General features: G+C 40.5%; 1 protein-coding gene across 1 annotated transcript in view; it reads right to left on the reverse strand.

Annotated features, from left to right (window-relative positions):
• Positions 1-24,129, reverse strand: part of B4GALNT3 (beta-1,4-N-acetyl-galactosaminyltransferase 3) — a 539,452-nt gene that overhangs the window by 445,337 nt on the left and 69,986 nt on the right. The window contains exon 6 of the mRNA XM_044087281.1: positions 11,857-11,935. Within this exon, the coding sequence (XP_043943216.1) occupies positions 11,857-11,935 (79 nt within the window). The remainder of the gene's footprint in view (positions 1-11,856; positions 11,936-24,129) is intronic.

Raw genomic sequence — 24,129 nt, forward strand, 5'->3', positions numbered from 1 at the left:
GCTTAAACTTTGTTCCTAGATGTCAGCGCTGTTTTCAGGATTAATTTAAGTCTTCTAAAATATTCTTAAGTTTTATTTACATTTGTTCAAGTTTTATTGTTGATCGTTCATCGATTCCCAAATATTTATACACTCCCTCTTGCTCAAGTTTGTTGATATCACATTCTTGTCCCAAACTGATATTTTCTTGGTCCTGCAGCCTTCCTGATTTAAAGGTTGCATTTGCACATTTACCAGGACCAAATGACATTCTTATATCATCTGAAAAATTTTGACTACTTACAGTTGTGCTTTCAGTTCCTCATCTGAGGAGCTGTACAGTTTTAAATCATGTACAAAGAGAGGACGAGAAGTCTACACTTTGTTGCTTTCTTGGAGTTAAATTATAGCCATGATCTAATCGGTTAAGCAGACAGCTTAATGGATTAAAGGCAAGACAAAACAGCAGTGGTGCCAGAGGGTCACCATGGAACACCCCCTTTGAATTTTTTAGCCCTGGAATAAGAATTTGTCCTTTATCATAGCTTAACTGCAAAGTGGTTTTCCACTGTTTCATGGTTGCTGTGATGTAGTTTATTTTATACATTTTAAGCGCTCTTTTATCCATGAATGTGGAATACTATCAAATGCTTTTTTGTAGTATATCCATGCCATACTTAGATCTTTCCCCTTTTTGCAGATCTCCATGACGAATTTATGTAACAAAAATTATCCTTTGTTCCATACGACTTTCTTTTATTACACTTTTGTTCTATTGCCATAATTGAGTTTTCTTTTAAAATGACTTAAAACTCTCTCTGCATCAATTCCACTGTATATGTCAGAAGGCAAGTTATTGGTCTATAGTTTTTAGGGTAGCTTGCAGGTTCACTCAAGTAGGAGCATTGTTCTTCCCGTTGTTAACCAGGTTTGTGTCTGTTCGGGGTGCACATATAAATAGTTTTTACTCATGGCTAAATCTTCATGCAAAGATGTTCATACTTTTAGCCAAAAGTTAGGTACTACATCTGGGCTTGGGGTTTTCCAATTAGAGACTTTTCTTAACTTTATTTCAATCTCTATGGCCGTTTCTTCATCCCATTTCATATCATGTACATTTGAACTTCTTATTCTTTCTTTTACTTCTTCTACCCATTTAGCATCTTTACGTTCCACGTGATCTTCATAGATATTTCTCCAAAATGCATCTACTTCTTTTTTTCGTGGTCTTTAAATTCCTTTTACCTTGTTTCCCTGTTCTCTACTAAACTTTTTTGGGTCATCAATACATTTGTACTTTTCCTTTATATTTATCTACATTATCTTATACATTTTTTGCCTGTGCTTATATTTTTAGTTTATCTACAACAGTGCATGGTAAATCATGATCTGTTATAATACTGTGCATTGTTTTTATCACTTCAATCTTTCTGAGTTTTTTTGTTGATCTGCTCCCTCTTCTACACTATTTTAACAGTAACACTTCTTGCCTTAATTGCTTTATAGTTTTTCGCTGTTCAATACTTCCATGATGGCATTCGATTTCTCCGCTTCCTTTCCCTTACTACCCTGTGTTTTTGTAGTAGGACTTTATTAATTTGGCTGCACAGTAATGTATCCTATTTACTTCTGTTATATCGCTTGAATCTCTACGGATAGTCCTAATTACTGTGTTCATTTTATCAAACTTCTAACTTTATGGGTTTTATTGACCTTCTGCAGTCTACTTCTTTCATTGATCTTAATATGTCTATCCATCGCTATTAAATCAAGCAACGCTTCTCTTAGATCATTTTTTTCTAAACTGAGGGTACATTCTTTGTTCTCCATTTCCTGCAGGCAATCTATAGAAAGTTCCAGAGCATCTTCCCATGCCATAATCTCTTCAGTTTCACCTGCGTCTGTTGCTCTTTCATATGGGACCTCACTGGCCTATCATTCCATGATATCGACTGTGTCAGAGTTGCCAGAGTTTCCTGTTCTTTCCCTTACTGTATATAGCTCCAACTGATAATTTGTACTGGTTCCTTATGAAAGGCTCCAAAGTATCTTCATATGTCAACTGATTAGATGCTTCCCACTCCATTGGTTTCTCTTTAATTTAAGTGTCCACTGCCCTATCCTGGTGTGTTATTCTTAGTTAAATTTCTGCACTAAATCCTTCCCTGTGCAGGTAATCCATAACCTCAGTTTCTATTTCTTTAACTTCTGCATTACTAATCCTCTTTTATAGGTTTCCTCTTTGTTTTCTTATTTTTGTACAGTAAAATTTTCCACATCTGGATGTCTACCTGCATTTCTCTTCAGATATCTTTGGTGCTGCTCTTTTTGCACCGATTAGTTTTGCCTTCTCCTTTGCATAAATATTGCATATTAAATCTCTCTTTCTTTCCCGTCCATATTTCTTCTTCAGATGTCTCCTCCTCCTTTTGTTTCTCCTTACTTTGGGGACTCGTTGTTCCATCATGCTGTGACATAACCTGTGTTAAACTGTCTACATCAAATCCTTCACTTCACTAGTATTCCATGACTTCAGCTTCGATTTTTTAGTTAATCTTCTGTTCTACATTCCCTCTTTGTGATCTTATTTTTTTATTGTGAAATTTCCATATCTGGATGCCTTTGCCTGTATTTCTCTTCGAATATCTTTGAGGCTACCTTTTTTATGTTGATCAATTTGACTTTCTCCTTTGTATAAATACTGCACAATATCAGATCTCTTTCTTTCCCATGCTCATATTTCTTTTTTATACCCTTCAAATGTCTCGAAATTTTGTTTTTTAAATGTTCGCACTTCCTCTGTGTCTTTTTCCAAACGGCACAAGGTTTCTTGGTCTATACAGTGTTTTTATGGATCTGTTGTATTAATGAACACAAGTTTTTATTTGAAGCTTCTGATAGTTTTTCTTGTGGAAGTAGTTTTCTTTCCTCTAATTTCTATCTTAATCTTTTTGCATATCTTTTGTCTGGAAATTCTGAGCTTTGCTCATAAAAGTAACAATACATAATTTCTTTTTTATCCTCAATAACCCACTCTGTCATCTTGTTTTGCCTAATATTCCATATGGCTGTTATTTTCCTTAAGGATCTACATCCAAATTCCCACTCTCTTCTTATTTCTTGAACCCCCTTCCCACTTTACCATCATCCCTTTATCCCTTTCCACATTGAATTATTGCTGTATGTTTGCAGTTTACATACATAGATAGATCGCTAAATATAGATAGATATATAGATAGATAGATACAAATATGAGCTTTAACTGTGTAGTTATAGAAAATCCCTTCAAATCAAGTAATAAATAATCCTAAACCACCTTGTTTTATGGGAAGGATCAGCTTATCCCACTTGACCTTCGTCCTCCTCCCCCCCTCCCAGATAAAGTCCTTCAACTTTTATTAATTACCATCTGCATGTTCTTCTCTGGTTGATAAAATACGCCTGTTATGTACACAAAGCTAAAGAGACTAAAAACATTTTCACTACTTGTATCTTGCTATCAATATCCACAGACAAGAGCTTCCAGTTTCTCAGTTTTTGTATTATCTTTTGTTTAGTCTTGTCCCACATATGCTTAGCTACCATAACAACCTTTTTTTAATCCATACTCCTAAATACTTCATTTTATCATGTTCCCGTAAATATGGGCATTGCTGAACCAATTCATAGGTTGGTACACGGTTTACAGCTACAGACTTTGTTTTGTCTTCATTAAAGTTCCACAGCACTGAAATGTCATTTTCTGGGTTTATCAGGTACTAAATAATATTGTCTGGAAATAAAGCCAACTTTTCTTGATTACTATACCAATTATATCCTTAAAAATTCTGAATCCCTTATTTTCTTTACCAATAGCTTTAAATATATTACAAATATCAAAGGGGAAAGAGGACACCCTTGAGTGAATCCTCTGTTTAGACACATCCTATCAGAGAGTAACCCTCCAACTTTAATTTTTGTCACCGATTCCTCATATATCCTCCTAATTAACCTTACTATTGTATCAGGAAATGCAAATGCTTCCAGTTCCCATCTCATAATATCAGAAATTACTCTGCTGAATGTGTTCTCTGCATCTTGATCTACCAACACCAGTATTTCTTTACATTCTGCTTCCATCTTGATCATCATTGTTCTATTAAGGTTATAAAATGTTTGCCTCTCCTCCACAAAACCACAATGAACCATACCTATCAATGTTGACATCTTTATTATACTTTTTAGCTAGTATAGACATAAACACTTAATCATGATTTAAAATTGAAATGAGCCTGTATGAAGCTGGGTCTGATGGGTCTTTATTGTCTTTAGTATTACAGCCACCACAGCTTTCTTCCGATCTTTGTGCTTCCCCTCCCTTTAAAATACTGTTAAATAAAACTTTCCAGACCTTTATCACTTTTTTCCCTTCCAGCTTCCAGAATTTCACAGGAATACCATCTATTCCTTCAGACCTTCCAGCAGATTGATTATACATCACCATTTTAACTCATCTCCTCCTAACTTAACTGTTAATTGTTGAGCCTCCTCCACTTCTAACCTTGGCATACTTAAGTCTTCCATAAATATTTCCATTTGTGCTTTTTCTTGATTTCCACATTCCTCTGCTTTATACAAATTTTCATAAAATTTTCGAAATATCTTTAATGCCTCTAAAGGATATCTGGTTATTTTTGTTGTTACAGGCTCCCTAAGTTTAGTAATACACTTTTCTACTTTGGTGCCTAAATCATTGTGTTAAAAGTGTTTTTGCTCTGTAGTTACTATAAAAATGCTTAGCAGCAATCATTCTAAACTCATATACTCTCTTATTTTCTCTTTAGCACTCTGCATTTGCACCACTATTTGTTGTGTGAAATTCCCCTTACTCTGTAATGCTTTAGCCTTTGTTAGGGGAAAGGTTTTAATAATGAAATATTTTGGGTTAGGATTAGGATGCCTGCATCACCTTAATCATGTCTGCTAACCATATTTCCATACAATTAGAATAACACTTCAGATAAAAACTTTTTTTTCTCATCCCATCCTTATAAAACGAATTCATAAACCTCCAAAACAACTCCTTTTTTCATTCCACCTTGTCTCCAAATATTCTTATTCTCGTTCCCTCAATAATAGCATCCTTACTTTATAAACTAAACCTGTCTTTTTCAGTTCAACATACTTTAACTATGCTGAATAAAAATCTGCCAAATCCTTACAGTCTTTCCATAACTGCAAAATGTACTTATAAACTTCCTTCTCATCCCTCTGCCTAACATTACTTAAAATATCCTTATAAGGTGTTTGACCATTTGGTCCCAATCATGAAACGTGGCATTTTATGGTGCAAAATTATTCTTCTCAATGAAGCTTCTCATTTTGGCATATGATTCTCAAAAATGAAATCAATTTACAGTGATAAGTTCTAGCTTTGTTATCTTAAGAACTAAGCCAGTACAGGAATAGAGAAAAGAGATTCTGCCAAAAGGCATGACCGCAATTAGGGATACAGAGAAGGCAAAGGGGACCTGGAATTTATTGGAGAAAACTGGCAAAGGATCCAAGGTATTGGGAGCCATTAACTAGAAAGGGAAAGGTAACATAATGGGAAGACGTCACAAATTTATTTGGACTTCAGGTTAGACATTAGCTTCCTTATCAAGGATTGATATCAGAGTATAGGCAAAGAGAAAGAAATAGGGGGTCCTAAATGAAAGACCAGCACTGGTAGAGTTTTTAATAGAATCTAGAACAGAAGCTGCCATTAAAAAAGGAATAATTAGTAGAACATATAAAATATTGCATGACAACTATCTATAAGAATCAATCAGAGGATCTTAGAAAGGATTAGGAAGAGAGATTAGAAAACAGACAATGGGGGGGGGGATATATGTGTATCCCCTAAATATACAACAAAGTCTAAGGGATTTTGGATCTTTGCTTGGAAATGTTTATGTAGGTATTTTTATACCCCAAGTAGACTCCAAAAAAAGTTTACTAATGTAGCCAGCGAATGTTGGAGATGTGATGAGGATGAAATAGATAACTGGGAACATAATTTCTGGGAATGTAATGAGTCGGCAGACTTTAAGGATTCCCTGCTGACTGCTCTGTCAAGGATACTGAGGGATCAGACTGTTGTAACTAAGGAAATTATTTTTGATCTATGATACAGAACTGGAATTGCCTAGACATAGTAAGGCCTTGGTGAATCTACTTATGGTGACTGCCAAAAATCAATTACTAGAAAACGGAAATCAAAGTCTAAATCAGCTTTACTAAAATATGTGACTACAGTAACAGAGATTAAATAACTGGAATTGGGATCTTTAGAATAGGGAAAAAGCAAACTACATAGGAAAAATGGGAACAATATATGCAGAGGAGGAACAAGGTTTAAAAGAAGACAGATGTTGAATGAGTTATGTAATACTCAACTGACAATAACTAGACATTATAAATTATGTACAATGTTTGCAATTACAGTAGTTTCAATGGGGTCTGTGATGTATAATGTTTGCAACTAAAGTTGTATTAATATGGCTTGTTTTCATTTATACAACTGTAAGATTGCTTATGTCATACGTGATCATTTAATAAAGATATTTTAAAAAATAATAAAAGTGCATTTGAAAAAAAAGTTCCAGCTTTGCTAAAGCTAATATCTCAGCTCCCAACATTGTGTCATCTTACTGCTTACTATATGTCTTCCTTGGCCTCTTTTTCCCACCTCCCTTAAAAAATATATTATACTACACATTTTCACCAGTATAAATAAGCATGGCTTTATTTTCTAAACTGTATCAAAAAGTATGACTTTATCTTCTTAACACAACGATATCCCTTTACCTCTTAGCAATGCAAAAATAATACAGCCTTTATAAAACTTATCCTTTATCTCTAGGTCCACATACAAAATCCTTCAAAGCAATATAGCTTTCATGCCCTTCACCGCAACTTATAATAGCTCCTTTATAAAAACTGCAACTCCTGAACATTCTTTCTTCCATTGAGAACGTTACTTCTCTAAAAGCTTCCATAAATTCATAAATCAGATTCACAGATATCCCAAGGCTGTTGAGTCTTATGACCATTCATGCCTTGCTAGTACCCTCCCTCAGGTCAAATCTATTTTCTCCAAAAGGGCCATTGAGTCTCAAGACCATTCCTGCCTTGACAGAACCTTCTGTCAGGCCACATCTCCCTTCTCCAGGAGGGCCATACCAGTCGATCCCAGAGTAAATTTGTGGATTCCTATCCAGTCTTCTAATTTATGTCTAAAGGAAGATAATTCACATTACTTAACATGCAGGGGAAGTTTATTCCAGAGGTTTAGGAGACACTGGGTTATAAACCTGTCCCTCCATTGCATTTATTTATCTACTGATGAAGATATAGGTCCCTGGTTATATGTACTGATAAGGATACTGGACTTGCAGAGATAAGAAACATAGGATAATCAGGTCTTTAATGAGACTGTAATCATGACAGAGATCTAGATCACCAAAGTCTGTAAGACACTGAATAAAGGGCTAAAACTTCTAGCATCTCTTCATAGCTTAGGGATTTTAGGTGAGTGAGCCTTCTAATTGTTTGAGATATTTACAGGTGAGCTATACTCCAAATGATGCTTTGTATTTGATCAGTGCTGAGTAAAACAGAGTAGCTAATGCTTTAGACCTTGAGAATATTCCTTTAGCAATTAGCTGGGTTAAATAAACCGACTTCCTGAAAACCGTTGCCACAGGATGGTGAAATAGGGAAGCTACTATCAGCCAAAGGACCTAGGTCCCTGATTGCATTTTTGTTTTGTTGTAGTTATGTCATCAATACAGTTCTAATGAGGGGAGGAGTTGCCTACCAAAAGTGATGATGACTCTACACTTTTCAGCATTTAGTTTGAAGCTGCTTTTAGGACACCAAGAATTTACTAAGGAGACTAAATGAAATCTCTTTCTTTCTCTGCATGGCCAATATCTAACATTTTAAATATAAATAATATCGGCAGAGTAATGTTTCACAGTTTCACCACTGAGAACATTTTAAGCTCTAATTGCTGAATGATAATTATCTATGATTATACCATCTTTGTAGGATGGTTTTCACTTTCTTTTAATACCTGCAATTCTCGTTTCCTTTTCATTAATTTCTCCTCAAAATAACCTAATCCTTCTACACCGCTACCTTCTTCTTTGTCTTCACCATTTTCCTCTGTATGATGTACAGAAATATTGTAACGTTTACTACTTACTAATGGTGAATGGCAAAACATTGATCCAAAAAGGTCAAAAAGCAAAATAAAAAAAATAAAAAAAAAAAACTCATGTTTTTTGCAGGGGGGCTTGCCCCTCCCCCCACTACTCATGTGGGAGCACCCGCATACACCCTGCTAATTATATATACCAATTCTGAGATCACATAACAGAGGGCATAAGGTGAATTTCCACTCTCCTACAAAGTAACAACTGTCGTAACTCTGCCAGCAATAAAAATGTGTGCTATATGAACATTCAATTATATGAAGGGTTTCTGTACCAATATATCTGAGATTGTAGCAACTCACCAGACATCTGCTTTTTTGGCATAATCTCTGATCAATTTTTCATTGTCCTTGAACAATTTGGGCAAAGCTTTGGTTTGTTCCCTCTATCCAGCACAGTTACCACACTCTGTTCCACAGGCTTGTGTCTTGTCTTCACATTCTCACTATATCTTAGTGTGGCCATGTTATTTCTTTCTGCCTTTCTCACACCCTGGTTCATTTACCCGTGCACGTTCACTCCTCTGCAATCTGCAGCCTCAGATGTCAGCTCCATTTCATCTTCTGTGATGTCAAACAGATTGGATCTGATGGCTTTAGGCCCACGTACTTGTGAGATGGATGTGCCCACCATCAGTTCTAGCACTTTTTATGCTAACCTACAAGATGCTTCACAAAATAACTACATTTTCTTTAGACTTTCACCTCTTGCCTCTATTTTAACCTCACTTCTATTACATCTTCCCTACTCCCCTTTTTATGTTGAATGTATATATAAATATATGTGTTTGTCATCACTCAAACATAAACAACACTGTTAATTAATTATACATCTACATTTTATACTTGTCATTCCTTTATGGTGAAACTTTTCAGATGTTATTGTCGAAAATGAAAGCTACTGTAAAATTTTGAAAGCTATGTTTGAATTGCTACATATGTCTGTACTTGGGAAATTTTCTCTCCTGGCCTCCGCTGAAATCAGGTTCTGCTGACCCAGTCGGACTATCCCGGTAAACAAATGTCAAATAATAAATAATAATAAATAAATAAATGTTCTCTCAAGCAGAATCATGTTCTACAATGCTTCTTCGTGAGAAAGAAATGAGAAACTTCTCCATTATCCTATGCAATCCTCCTCTACAATCTTCTCTCATTTTTTAATTTATCTTTGTTTCTGACAAAACACACACTGTGCATAAAAATATTCAACAGCTCTCTTTTTTTTTTTCCCCTGTACTGTGCCCTTTCAAACCATTCAAATGACCCATTTGCTCCCATGAGAGAAAATCTCATGGCCCTTTCATTTCATGGTGGCAAATGTCAAGTGAACTGGGGGCAGTGCCATCATCTGCATGGAAAGGGTTTGTATTATATGGCCCCCCCAAAATCTACATGAGTGCGGCTTTGTACAAGGGTACATGTGTGCCACTGCACATGTTAGCACTTGGCCTAACAGGCTCACTGCAATGCAGTCTGATCCCACTAGGATCCAGGTCGTTGGTGATATACTTATATTTCTGTAGATGCTGACAATGCAGTGAACGAAAGCTAATCCCCATCATCCCCAGGAAGGGAGAGTGACCATCAGCCATTCACTCCCATCCTCCCCTACTCGGCTGCTTCACTGTTACATGGCTATTCAAACAGAGGTAATCAGGGCTGCAGTCATGGATTTAACTCAGTACAACATGGGGCAGGGCAAGATTTTAACTGTTTTTACTGAAAATCTCTAAAAATATTAATGAAAAATTAACTCTGCCAAGATTACAATCAAAAGATTATTTGCAAAATTTTGCTCTGAGTTGCATTAAGAATGATTTTATTTTTCTGTCAATATCATTAAATCAGACATGACTACAAAAGGTTGCTGTGATTACTGCCTGATGCTAAAAACCACCCCTTTAAGAATCACACGTCTTGCAAACTGCAATGTCTGCACTGGAACTGGCAATATTTTTCAAATCAAAATAAATAATTCATGATGCTGTTAAACAGAACTTATATTAATCATTTTAATTTATGAATTAGGAGTACCACAGAGCAAAATAACGCACTCACAGCCAGTATGCCATCAATACAACATTCTGGACTTCATGAGAAATATAAACAGTCACTGAAGCACATTTTTACTTAAATTATGCACAGAGTAATATATTTAAATGTAAAACCATTTTCACAGTGTGAAAAATATAATAAAACTTCAATATTAAAAAGCAGTAAGTAGAGGTGGATAACAAACAAGTGCAAATAAAAAAGCAATTAAACTGGCCTGAAGTACAGTGCAATTACACATCCTGTCATCTAGTACCGGTATGGTGGCCAAAGGACCTAACATTAAGACATTTGCACAAGGACACCGACAGCTGGCACATATATGTTTACAACAGTGACCCCAACACACAGACACAGACAGCTGAGCCTCTCTACTGAAATACTGGCATCCTTAAGTCACAGTTATGATGATAAAAAAAAAAGATCAAAACTACATAAGAACGAATCTCGAACATCATTCTCCTTTAAACTTTTTGTCCCTAGCACCCCCCTCCACACTCCAAACTTACATATACTAACTCCAAGATTGCCACACCTCAGAGAAAAAGGAATATTCTGAGAAATGTCCATCTCGGACTTGGTATGTACAAGTCTATTTTTTGTACTATTCAGTCTCTGTATTATTGGACTTGCTCATGCTGGTCCCGACTTCTCAAATGGCTACTACAGCTGGTACATGTAAGTTCACAACAGTGACAGCTATGCACAGACACTGGCAGTTGGCACATACATGCTTACATTGACACCTACACCCAGAGACCAACACCTACAAAGACACTGCCAACTGGCACATATATGTTTACAACAATAACAACTACACATGGACACTGACAGCTGGCACATATATGTTTACAACAGTGGCATCAACACATCAGACCACTGACAGTTGTAACATGCATGTTTACAACAGTGACATCTACATACGGACAAAGACAGCTGACACATGTATGTTTACAACAGTGACATCTACATACAGACAACAGCTGTCATGTATATGTTTACAACAGTGACAGTTGCAGACTGCATGCCTTGGGGATAGTACGTGGCACAAGAACACCTGACTCAGGAGGGGACAGCCTTTGGGAACCACCACCCAGACTTTCCTGTGCTAGAGAAGAAATAGACTTTTAGAACATGAAGTTGGGATGGGGCAGTTCTACAGAATAGCAGCCCATTTCATGAGACACTGTATGAAGGTTAACATCCTGACATCCACAAACCCATATTTCCACAAGTTGATATGTTACAGTTCATGTCCTTAGTATATCTACTGTTGCTCCTACAGTTTACTTATTTATTTTATCAGTTGAGAAACTCTAATTGCGCATGTCTCAGTTTCACTGAAGGCTGGGAGAGAAATGCTGCGGCATTCAATAAAAACATTAAAAATATACATTTCAATCAATTAGAAATATATTGTAGCATATGACAAAATTTCAAAACTGTAAACTTAAGCCTCAATAGTAAAGTATAATCTGCGTGATAAATTAAAGGCAACATTACTCCATGTGGCAATTATGCCAGAATATTCTGTGCCACCTCCGCACATACGGTTTAAATGTCTTATAGCCAAAACTTACCGCAACCTCCACGTGATCAGTGCCTTTGTTATCTTGCTTGTGGAGTACTTCAAAGTAATACATTTTGGAAGCCACCAATCTGTAAGGAATCAGCAAAACTGGTAAATTAACAACTTGAGAAAGAAATGTGATTTTTTATCTAGTTGTTTACTTGCACTTCAGCATATCAAGACTTTAGCAAGGTTACATTTGCAAACTGAACTGATGCTTTGAATTAAGCTATAAGGAGGACGTCTACAATCTTCTTCTACTCCTCTTATTACAGCTTTAAGGCAATTTCAGATTTCTAGTTTTTAGTCACCTTAAAGTCACAAGAAAATAAAGTATCATTTTATAATCTTTTAAATTATAACACAATACAGCATTACATACGTGAAATACATTCTCAGACTAGTGAGTTACCCTTCCTACATCATACTCAAATAATTACAGGCAGCATAGAAGTAACTCACACAGACACAGCTGCAACTGTCAGATTAAGTCTCATATATTCATGACTGCCTTTGGTCATTCTCTTTACATTACAAAGCTCTTAGCCATCATAGCTGTTGTGCCTTCTAGCATTGTTTACCTTTAAATGGAGTTTATAACTATTTTTGTCAGGAAAAGCCACCTATGAAGTACAAGGCAGAAAACAGATGTACTGAAATCAAGAAAGGACACTTGTGCAAGTAAACATACCATAACAGTAGTTGTTTGAACAATCTCTGTTGCAGTAACCTAAGCTATATGAGTTATATCCTGCAAGGATATAACAGCCAACTAGTTTCAAAAGCTTCAGGGCATCTTCCATGTGCCCAAACCATTAGTCAGCTCAAAGTGAACTGAATAAAAAGACAGATTTGGGTGCTAAGCCCCCCTCACTGATTTCACCCTGACAAACAATACACCAAGAAACAAGGGGGGTGGAGGGAGGAAGTGGTTACTGCATCATTTAAACATCTACTGTTATGTCAAGTTTACTTACACAATTGTTATCTTGTTCCTCATATTGATCACTGTTGCAGTAGCCTAATCTATATGGATAAATTACCATAGCTTACAAATTTTGGGAAGAGAAAGGAGTGGAGCCCAGGAGCTCTTGAAGAATGGTCCTCACAAAGCCTAATCTAGACCTAGAGAAGGAATCAAGCTTATAGTGTTTTGTTAAAGTATGCACAGGGTACCAAGTTGCTGCTTCTAGAATACTTCTAGAATTCAACCCTTTGCAAAAAGCCATAGATGAAGCCAAGGCCCTGGTAGAGTGGACCTTGACCCTGCCTGGAATAGTTTTGTTGTGGTGAGTATAAGAAAAGGTCAGCCTTAAACAACCATTGGGAAAAAGTCTGCTTTGACACAGGCTGTCCCTTCTTACCTTCTCAAGAAGTGAACAGTTGGTCTGAAGATCTGAAATATTTAGTTCTGTCAAGACAGTAAATGAGTCGTCTGTGGACATCCAAGGTATGGAGTATCCTTTGTTCCTCATTTTTAGGTTCAGGAAAGAAAACAGGGTGATGGATAGTTTGGCTTAAAGTAAACTCAGACACTACTTCAGGCATAAAAGAAGGATTAGTTCTCAAAGAAACCTTGAGATAGGGTTGACTCAGCATAAGAGTTTGCAGCTCAGATACCCTTCTTACCGAGGTCAGACCAATCAGTAAAATAAAAGGTTTAGTCTTACCATAACTTTAAATCTGTGTTGTCTTCCTTCATTCCTCCTCATGATAGGGTCTCAGATCAGACTCCTGGATCCAACTCGGCCACATTCTACAGACTTGGATCTGACTGTCAAGCTCCTAGCTCCTACCCATAATGCCAGACATCCACCCAAATACCTCAGATCGAGTTTGTTGATTCCAAACATTCAACACCCACACAGCAGAGGAATGGCAGAAGAGGCTCTTACATAGGACATGAGCCCCTTCATAATCCATGTTCCTCTAATAGGAAATGGTAGAGGGATGGTTGGGTTCGAAAGTGAGGAGGAATGAAGGAAGACAGCACAGATGCCAAGTTATGGTAAGACATAACCTTTTAATCTGATGCTGTCTTCTTCATTCTTCCTCACAATAGGGTCAGAGTCCCTAGATATGTAAATCCTGGGTGGCCCTCATGGAAGGATATGCCAGAACACCATCAAACCAGAGGAGGCCTTGCACCTGGATATGATATCAAACTTGTAGTGTGATACAAAGGTATGACTGTTAGACCACGATGCTGCTGAACAAATGTCATCAATGGAAGTTCTAAAACAGAAGGTCATAGAAGTAGTCATACCTCTGGTGGAATGTGCCCTGGGAGGTCTAGGTAATTCCAATCCACTGGATGAGTAAATGTGCAAGATGCAGTCAGAAATTCATTTTGCACCAAGGTAATTTTAGATAACACAGTCTATTAGATGAGAAAGCTATGAAAAGCTGACCAAAGTCAGTATCCTCTGTTAAAGACTCCAGTGGGAAGTCAACGTGCCTCCTTTTGCACATCTTCTTTTGAGGGACTTCTTCAGCTGGGTACTGTGAAGAAGTGTCAGAAGAAAGGGATCCCTCCTGAGCAGGGAATTCTTGGAGGCTGGTCGAGACAGGAAGACTCGTGGCAGAACATGTGGGAGCAATGCCTGGATCCGATGAAGGTAAAGGGGGCAGATTGGGGAACATGTGTTATCTGATCTCCAGCTCGTGAGAAAACCCTCTCCACTATCTGAAAGGTCAAAAAACCCTTTCCATCTCCCCCGAAGTTGAAATCACTGAGGGACCCACACCGGATCTATGGCCTAAGGAAGAGATTGGACCTGAGCTGTCGAGTTACAAGGTGCCCAAGAAAAGGGATGGCTCCGAGAAGGACAGTACCAACCCCAGTCCCCCAGATCCAGCATAAACACCATGGCTCTAAGCCAGAACAGAGCTAGTCAAGGGCATCATCGGCATAAATGAAGGGAGCTTCCTCTGCACAGAGCCCAAAATGCAAGGTAGTCCCAAATCCTGCAACTCCGAAACTGATGGTCAGATCGGAGAAGAAGCCCTGATGGGATGGCCAAGGCAGCTCACAGATCCAAAAAAGGATGGAGCAGAGACTACCACCCTCTGGATCTGGTCCTTGAGAAAATCTCCTCATCATCCTGTTCATATCCACCTCAGACCAGCTTCTAGAGGACCTTGTGAAGCCAAAGAGGTGGGCCGGGAATGCTTGGACTTAGAGGAAAGCACAGGAGACCTCAAAGTCTTTGGATCTGGAGGTATGGGATCAAATGTAGGAGCCAAAGAAAGCACATGAGATATAGTAATAATACCTCCCGGATCCATAGAAGCTGTAGGATCCAACTAGTGGGGGGAGCTAATTTCTGTGGATCCAAAGAAGTCAGATCTGAAGATCTCTTGGGTTTCTTAGCTTCAAGACTATTCCTTGGGGAAACTGGGAGGGACCTCTTTTTGACTCTTTAGCAGCAACAGGAGAGGAAGAGGAATAAGCCATAGAAGGGCTGAGGAGGGAAGAAGGCACCTAAAAATAAGTTTATTCCTACGGTCTGCTAAAGCCCATGGATTGAAAGCGGCACAAATGTTACAATCTGCTTTAAAGTGGTCAGCACCCAGGCAGTACATGCACTCCATGTGGGTATCCTGGTTGGGGATTTTATGTCCACAAGAAGTGCAGTGTTTAAAGCCAGGTGAAGGTTTGCCCACCATGACTCAAACAAAAAAAATGCCAAAGCCAACTGTCAGCAGCCGAAGAAGATAACAGTCCCACAAATACAGTTAAGTTCTAACACTAAAAATTTTCAACTCTAAATTTTTAACTTTAACCTCAAGTCTAACTTTTAATATAATTCTGAAAATAACATTAGATGTAAAGCTAACAGAAACTTTTTTCCAAGGAAGAAAGGAGACATGCACGCACACAAACAGAAAATGGAGGGAGGACTTACAAAATCCATCTAAGGATGAAAAACAGCAAGAACTAGGATAACGCTCTTACCCAAGCTTGAAAGCACAAGATCCGCATCTGGTTTGCTGAAGCAGCAAACGAGATCTGAGGTACTTGGTTGGATGTGGGGCATTATGGGTAGGACAGAGGAGCTTGAGAACCGTATCCGAGTCTGTAGAATGTGGAAGAGGCAGACCTGTGAGTCGGATCCGAGACCCTATTCTGAGGAGGAATGAAGAAGACATCAGATCTCATTTTTATATTAAGAAAGTACAGCTGTGTACACTTAGCATAAATGTAGATGTTCGAGTGTATTCACTGTTGCAGTCATCACATTTGGGTTATTCCTGCCAGGGTAGCACTCGGCCAGCCCGAATACCAGAGGCTTAGTATTTCTGTGTTGATTGCTGTCACTTCAGGACTGATGTCAGGTCATCAGTAGTATAAAGTAAGGCAGCTAATGCCATTACATCAGTTTTTCTTGCCCTAACCTGTCAGGAGCCCCCAAGTTGGAGCCAGGTTCTGGTAGAAGAACCCCACCAGTAGAAAGTAAATACCCATATGTCCCTTGTAAGGAAAGAGTAAAAAAAAGGGGGATGGAGAGGAGAAACCAGGACTGCAACAGTGAATACACTTGAACATCTACATTTATGGTAAGTGCACACAACTGTATTATGTTCTTCATGTTTCACTGTTGCAGTCATCATATTTGGGTTGATTCCCAAAGCTGAGGAAATGAGTGGAGGCAGTCAAGGAAACTAGGGGCTGGCTAGGATGCCCTGCAAGACTGCCAGAGGCAAACCCTGCCCTGGATTTGGAGAAGAGAGGCAGGTGGGAATGTTTGGTAAAAGTGTGAACAGATGTCCAGGTGTCAGCCTCCAGGATCTCCCTGGTGAGGACTCCTCTGAGGAAAGCTGCAGAGGTGGAGGTTTTTCTGGTGGAGTGAGTCCTGACCCTCTTGGTGGGAGGCTTTCCATGTTGTCTGTAGCAGAAATGGATGCAGTGTGCTATCCATTTGGAAATGATTTGTTTGGAGATGGCTTTGCCTTCTGCCCCTGTAGCAAAGCTAACCAGCAATTGATCAGACTTTCTGAAGGATTTAGTCCTGTCCAGATAGAATCTGAGCTGTCTGTGAACATCTAGAGAGTGCAGGATCCTTTCCCCCTTGTTCTGGGAATTAGGAAAAAAGGTGGTCAAATTAATGGATTGGTTGAGAGCCACACTGGACACTACCTTGGGCATGAAAAATGGGTTAGTCCTGAGGGATAGCCTGTCAGCATGGAAGATGATGAAGGGTTCCACAGCCATGAGTGCTTGCAGCTCAGAGACTCTTCTGGCTGAAGTGATGGCCAGAAGGAAAGCGGTCTTCCAGGAGAGAAATTTTAGCTCTGCAGAAGAGGCTGGTTCAAAGGGGGGGGGCAGGGTGAGCTTTCCCAACACAAAGTTAAGGTCCCAAGCTGGGGTTGGTGCTCTTCTGGGTGGCCTCAAGTTGCTAGCCCCTCTTAGGAACTGTTTGATCAAGGGGTGTGAGAAAAGGGGCTGCACAGAGGGAAAATGAGCAGAGATAGGAAAGGCATGGAATTTAATAGAGGTAAAAAAGAGGCCACTGTGTAGTAGGTCAGCTAAGTAATCCAGGATGCGAGGGAGGGATGTGCCATATTGGCTCCCTTAGCCTGAATCCAGGTGCAGAACCTTTTCCATTTGTCAGCATAAGATTTTCTAGTGCTAGGGCATCTGGCCTCACTTTTAACATCTAGAACCTGTTTACTGAGGTTGGCAGATTGATTGGGGGTTAGGGAATATGCCAAGCTGCCAAAATGAGTGTCTGCAATTGGGGATGCATGAATTCCCCTTCCCTCTAGGTCAGTAGGTTTGGAATCTGAGGAAGATGCCATGGTGGCAGTGGGGACAGGCTGCGCAGCAAGGGGTACCCAGTGCTGGCTAAGCAAGTCTGGAGCTATAAGAATTATTCTTGGTTTTTCCTCCTTTAGTTTGAGCAGTACCCTGGGGATGAGAGGTAATGGAGGAAAGGCATAGACCAACAGATTGACCCAGGGGAAGGACAGGGCATCCACTTTCCAAGCCATGTAGTGATGCTCTCTAGTACAGAATTTGCTGAGCTGATCGTTGGTATGGGAGGCAAAGAGGTCAACCTTCGGGGTGCCCCATTTCTGAGTTATTAGGGTGAAGGTTCTTCTGTTGAGCTGCCAGTCATGTGGGTCCAGAAGATTTCTGCTTAATTGGTCTGCCAGAGAGTTGAGAGAACCTGGTAGGAATTGTGCTGACAGGTGCAGTTGCATAACAGAGGCTGTGTGCCAAAGGGTCATGGCCAGCCTGGACAGAGGGTAGGAGTGAGTCCCTCCCTGCTTGATATACCACATTACAGTGGTGTTGTCTGTCCTGATCAGGAGAGCCCCTGGGGAGAGAAGGGGTTTGAAAGCTATCAAGGCATGCTGGACAGCCATCATCTCTTTTTTGTTGATATGCACAGGGACTTGCTGTGGGCTCCATTGGCCCTGTATGCACCTGCCGTCCAGGTGTGCACCCCAGGCATAGTCTGATGCATCTGTGGTGAGGGTCTGGGTGGTGGTGGGGGTGGTGAGAAAGGTAGTCCCTTGTTGTGGGAGCATGCTGTTGCCCACCAAAGAAAATCTTTTCCGAGGCAAGGAATTATAGGTATAAGAGTTTCCAGGTCTTTAGAGTGTTGACATCAAAGGCTTTTTAGGTACCACTGAAGTTTCCTCATATGCAGTCTGGCATATAGAATGAGTAGTATGCAAGACGCCATGAACCCCAGAACTTGCAGGATCTTCCTTGCAGATAGCTGGTGTCTGGTGGCTAGTTGAAAGAAGTAGGCTGTCAGGAAAATTTGCTTTTCTGGTATAAGAAATGCCATCTAGGAAGCTGTGTCCAGGCTTGCTCCCGGGAATATAATCTTTTGGGTGGGCACCTGTTTGGATTTCTTTTCATTGATTGTGTACCATATGGAGGTGAGTAGGGACTTTACAAAGGCCAGGTGCTTGAGCACCTTTTCCTGGCTGTCTGCCTGAATTAGGCAGTCATCTAAGTATGGGTAACTCTGGATATTCCTTTGTCTGCAAAAGGCAATGGCCGGAGCCAGACATTTTGTGAAAACTCTGGGAGCAGTAGATAAGCCAAAGGGAAGCGCAGAGAACTGAAAGTGCTGAGATCCTGCCCAGAAACGGAGATATTCCCTGATAGGAATGTGGAGGTAGGTCTCTTTTAGATATAGGGTGGCTAGCCAAGCATCCTTGGACAGCATGGGTAGCAGCTGCTGGAGGGTGAGCATTGTGAATTTTGGGATCACCAGGAAGGTGTTTACAATGGATAGATCGAGGATGGGGTGCCAGGTGCCCTCTTTTCTGGGTACCAGAAAAAGTCTGGAGTAGAAACGTTGGCCTCTCTGTTCTGCAGGAAAGTGCTCTATTGCCCTCATAGAGAGCAGGGAAAGGACCTGGTTTTGCGCCTCTGCCCACTGGTCTGGAGGTAGATCTCGGAACCCTTTTGGGATAGGAAGGGTGTGGAAAGAAAATTGGTATCCCTGGGACACTAAGTTGAGAACCCAGCAGTCGTTGGTAATGGTAGCCCAGGTGCTTGCATAGGAGAGTCTTCCTCCTAGGGGTAAGTGAAGGTGGGCAGAGGAAGGGGTGGGGGAGGAGAGTCATTGTGAGTTCTTACCATAAGGGGGTGGCTTAGAACTCCCTGGTTTTAAAGTGGAGGTAGTCCACTGCTTAGATTTCTGCATTCCCTGTGGCTGCTGTCTGGGGGGGGGGGTCTGGTTCCCCAGTGTCTGGGCTGGACTGGCTTAGTGGGAGCAGGAAAGGACCAGTGCTTGGTGGGACAATGCCTGCTGAACCTGGGTGGCTGGACCTGTAAGAAACCCTTAACTGTCTGCATAGATTTTGCTTTTTCTTCCATCTTTAAGACCTCTTCTGCCTTAGTGCCAAATAAGCTGTCTTTGTGCAAGGGGGCATCCAACAATTTAGATTTGACATGGTCTGGTAAGGGGTGTTCCTTAAGCCATGCATGCCTTCTAATGACAGATCTGGTGACTGCTGCCCTGCAAAAAGCTTCTAGGGCATTAAAACCACAGTGTAAGGTGTGTTTAGTTACTTGACTTGCAGAATGCATTACCTCTTGTAACTCTAGATTCTGCACAAGCAGGAAAGGAAGACATTTTTTTGTTTGAGGAGTTCCAGGGTATGTTACCGAAATTTTAGCAAAGGGAACTGACAATTTAGTGCCCTGACAGCAACAGTAGCTAAAGTGTATACTTTTTTACCTCATCTGTCTAGTGCTCTGGAATTCCTATCTGAGGGAGGGGGGATTCTTAGCAGAGGTTGCTTTAATCCATTTAGGCCCTTGAGAAATTACCTCAGGGTCAGCAGTAGGATTTTTAAAAAGAAATTTGTGAGAGTCAGGGACTCTATAGTACCTATCTGGTTTTCTGGGTGCAGGAGGGGGGGGGGGTGTCAGGAGTCCAGCTGGATTCCAGGAAAACATCGTCCACAACATCCAGGACTGGGGAGATGGCCAAGGGTCTGTGCTGTGGAATATCTAAGAATTCCCTGAGTCTCTTTTTAGACTGAGGGTAGTTCTGACTCTCCCATTGGAAATGCTCCCTTAAGGTATGAAGGGTTTCCCCAAAGGAAAAATCCTCTGGGGGAGAGGCGGAAGGGATGGAATCCACTGCATCAGAATCCTCATAAGTAGAGAGGGGTTGCATGTCTTCATATTCAGATGCATCAGAGTCATCTGACTCTTGTTCAGACAAAACTACAGGGGACAGATCGCTTTTCCTTTTTGGAGGGGGGGGTAGCATGGATTCCCCGATCAACATGATAAGGTCTTCTGCCATTTTAAGCATTTGAGACTGAGGCAAGAAAGCAGGTGCCTGAGATTGGGTCGTTGGTTTCTTGAGTGTGGTTCATACCCTAGGCCTAAGAAACTCGGTCATTTTCGAAAGAACGGTAGTTGCGAAAGAAGTTGTCAGTCTGTGTCAAGAATCAGTAGTGCAAAGAACTTCCTCAGAAGCCGGTAACCTGTTCAGTGGCTCCGGGACCCATCCAAGGTAGAGACGACCGCAGAATCCTTAGTCGAAGAAGAGTTTTTCAGCATAAGGGACTCTGAAAGGGTCTCGGTAGCGGCCTGCGAATCCACAGAAGCAGGCATCAGGGGCTGCAAAAGTGTCTCATTGCGGACCAGAGGACTGATGACTAGCTTAACGGAAGTGTCATTGGTAGGTTTGGACTTGTGCAGTCGGTCTCTGTCTATCTTTACGTTTCTTTGGAATGCTTACTGAAGCCATATCGGAGTTTGAGGACTTTAAGCGAAAATATCTAGCTACAATAAGGGCCCGATGATGGATAGTTCTGGCGTTGAACAAATGACAGAAGTGACAGTGGGGGACGTCATGGTCTGGGCCTAAACAAGTGATGCAGTAAGAATGAAAGTCTCAGTGTGGTCTTTGCTTTCCACAGGCGAGACAACGGTTAACTTTTTCTGACATCCGTTAGTGCAAGAAAAAAGGATCCCCAACAGTGTACTTAGCTTTAGAAGACTTCAGCTTCAAATTGGTAGACGAAACTCCGGTACCAGACGACCGGCACTCATGCGAACTGCTTCTGCTTCGGGCTCCATGGCAAGAAAGAGTGATGTAATAGCATTGGCTGCCTTACTTTATACTAGTGACGACCTGACATCAGTCCTGAAGCGACAGCAACCGACGGAGAAATACTAAGCCTCTGTTATTTGGGCTGACCGAGGGCTACCCTGGCAGGGATAACCCAAATGTGATGACTGCAACAGTGAAACATGAAGAACATCCTTAAGTCAGCCAGGTTGCTTCAAATGGAGCAAATGTTAGATTCACTAACACACAATTAAGATTCCAAGGAGGGACCACTGTTTTTCTTGGAGGTTTTTTATGTAAAACCCCTTTCAAAAATATTTTGACATAAGAATACATTGAAAGAGGAGAAGCTATGGGCAGACATGCTGAAAAGGCCAATAAATGAACCATGATGGAAGAGTAAGAAAGACTATAGGATAATAGCTCACACAAATTTTGTGAACCCAGAGAACAACTTGCTCAAATGGGTACTGGTTCTGTTATTTGCATCAACCAGAACACGTTTTCCATTTGTTAATATATGACTTTCTAGTCACAGGCTAGATGGAAGTCATTTGGGGAATTCCTTCTGAATCTTTAGAAGTACCCTGGATGTCAGTGAAAAGGGTGGAAATGCCTACAGGAATATTCATGTCCATGGTAAAGTAAAGACATCTGTCTTCTGGGCCTTCTTGCATGGGGTCCTGGAGCAGAATCGTGCCAGCTGGTTGTTCAGAGGAGGCAAATATGTCTTCTAGAGGAACTCCCCATAGATGGATCAAATCTTGGAAGACCCCCAGATCTAGTTTCCGTTTGTGTGGGTCTACCTCTGTCCTGCTCATCTTGTCTGCCACACAATTTTACTCTGATGGAATGCAGGATGCCTGTAAAGTGACACTGTCCTGTGAAGCTACAGTCCAGGCTAATAAGGCTAGTCTGCAAAGGGGGTACAATCCAGTTCTCCCTTTCTGGTTGATATAACGTGTGGCTGTGGTATTGTCTATAACAACGTGAAGAGGTCCCAGGTACTTAAGATGACTCAGAGTTGAGTGCTTTGATTAGAGCAAGCATCTCTTTCATATATATGCTTGCATCTATCCACAGTGTCCTACACACCTTCCACTTTTTTCCCTCCTGAAACTGCTTCCCAAGAAATGTCTGAGGCATATATGATGACTAATTGCTTTGGAACAGGGAAGGAGAAGGGGAGACCAAGTGATTTCCTTTCTGACAAACCATAGCACTGGGATTTGAAAGGACAAAGAACGTTGGTGCCGGAATCAGAGAGACTCCAGATACCATTGTATCTTTCTCATGTGGCGTCTTCCCTCACAGTGACCACAGTCTGAGATGAAAACCTTAGAAACAGATCTAGATTTAGACTGATTTATTCCTGTAGAAAAAAAGCTCTTTGAAATGAGGTGTCTAGCTGACACCCCAGGAACACAAACCTGTATTAAGGAGTCATAAAAGACTCCTAAAAGTTCTCTTTGAATCCAAGCCTGTGTAAGAGATCTCTCACAAGAGTAAGAGATTCCTGACACTTTGAACTTGGCACAGAGGATAGTCCAAAAGGGAAGGCATAGAACTAATCATGTTTTCCAGATACATATGCAAAATCTTAAGAAACTCCTGAAATCTGGAGGAATAGGAATGTGATAAGCATCTTTTAAAACTAGTGTGACCAAGAAACTTGAATGAGGAAGAAGAGGTAACAGGTTGTGAAGTGACAGCATTTTGAACTTGGGCACCATCACAAACAGGTTTTAGGAAGAAAGATCTAGAACTTGTCTCCAAGCATTTTTTTCCCTTAGGCACAAAAAAACTTCCTTAAATAAAAACCTTTTTCCAGCAGGGAAGGAGGAAAGTACAGTTGTGTACATTTAACATAAATGTAGATGTTCGAGTGTATTCACTGTTGCAGTCATCACATTCGGGTTATCTGCTTGCAGTAGCCCTCAGTCGGCCTGATTATCAAAGTCTTGGATCCTGCATCAGTTGCTGTTTCATCTTTCGTGATGTCAGGTAGTCAGGGATATAAAGCATGCAGCCGATGCCATTACATCAGTTTTTCTTGCCCCAGATGTCAGGTGCCCCCCAATGGGAAGCAATTGATATATATATATATATATATATATATACATACAAGGTTATACCTCAAACTAAAAAGCAAATACACCCAAAAGCTTTTAAGCATAGTAAAGGAGAGTAGAGGTATAGCCAAAAGAAGTCAGGGGACTGGAGAGAGGGTAACCAGGACTGCAACAGTGAATACACTCGAACATCTACATCTACATTTATGATAAGTGTACACAACTGTACTATATTCTTCATGTTTCACTGTTGCAATCATCACATTTGGGTAGATTCCCAAAGCTAAGGATGGGAGGAGGAATTTAGATAGCATTAGGACCAGCTATAAGGTCCTGCAAGACTGCAGGGGCACAGCCAGCTCTGGATTTAGAGAAAAATTGGTAAATGTAATGTTTGGTGAAAGTATGTACAGAACTCCAGGTAGCAGCTTCTAGGATGTCCCTGGTAGGGACACCTCTGAGAAAGGCTGTAGAAGAAGATGCAGCCCTGCTTGAATGGGGTCTAATCCCCTGTGGGATAGGTTTTCCATGCTGCTTATAGCAGAAATGAATGCAATGGCCTATCCATTTAGAAATGGTTTGCTTTGAAATGGCCTTCCCCTCTTCCCCTGTAGCAAATGCCACCAGCAGTTGTTCAGATTTCCTTTGAGG

This window comes from Protopterus annectens, chromosome 11.part0 (assembly GCF_019279795.1).
Source record: "Protopterus annectens isolate FY-2018-M chromosome 11.part0, PAN1.0, whole genome shotgun sequence".
Classification (NCBI taxonomy): domain Eukaryota; kingdom Metazoa; phylum Chordata; order Ceratodontiformes; family Protopteridae; genus Protopterus; species Protopterus annectens.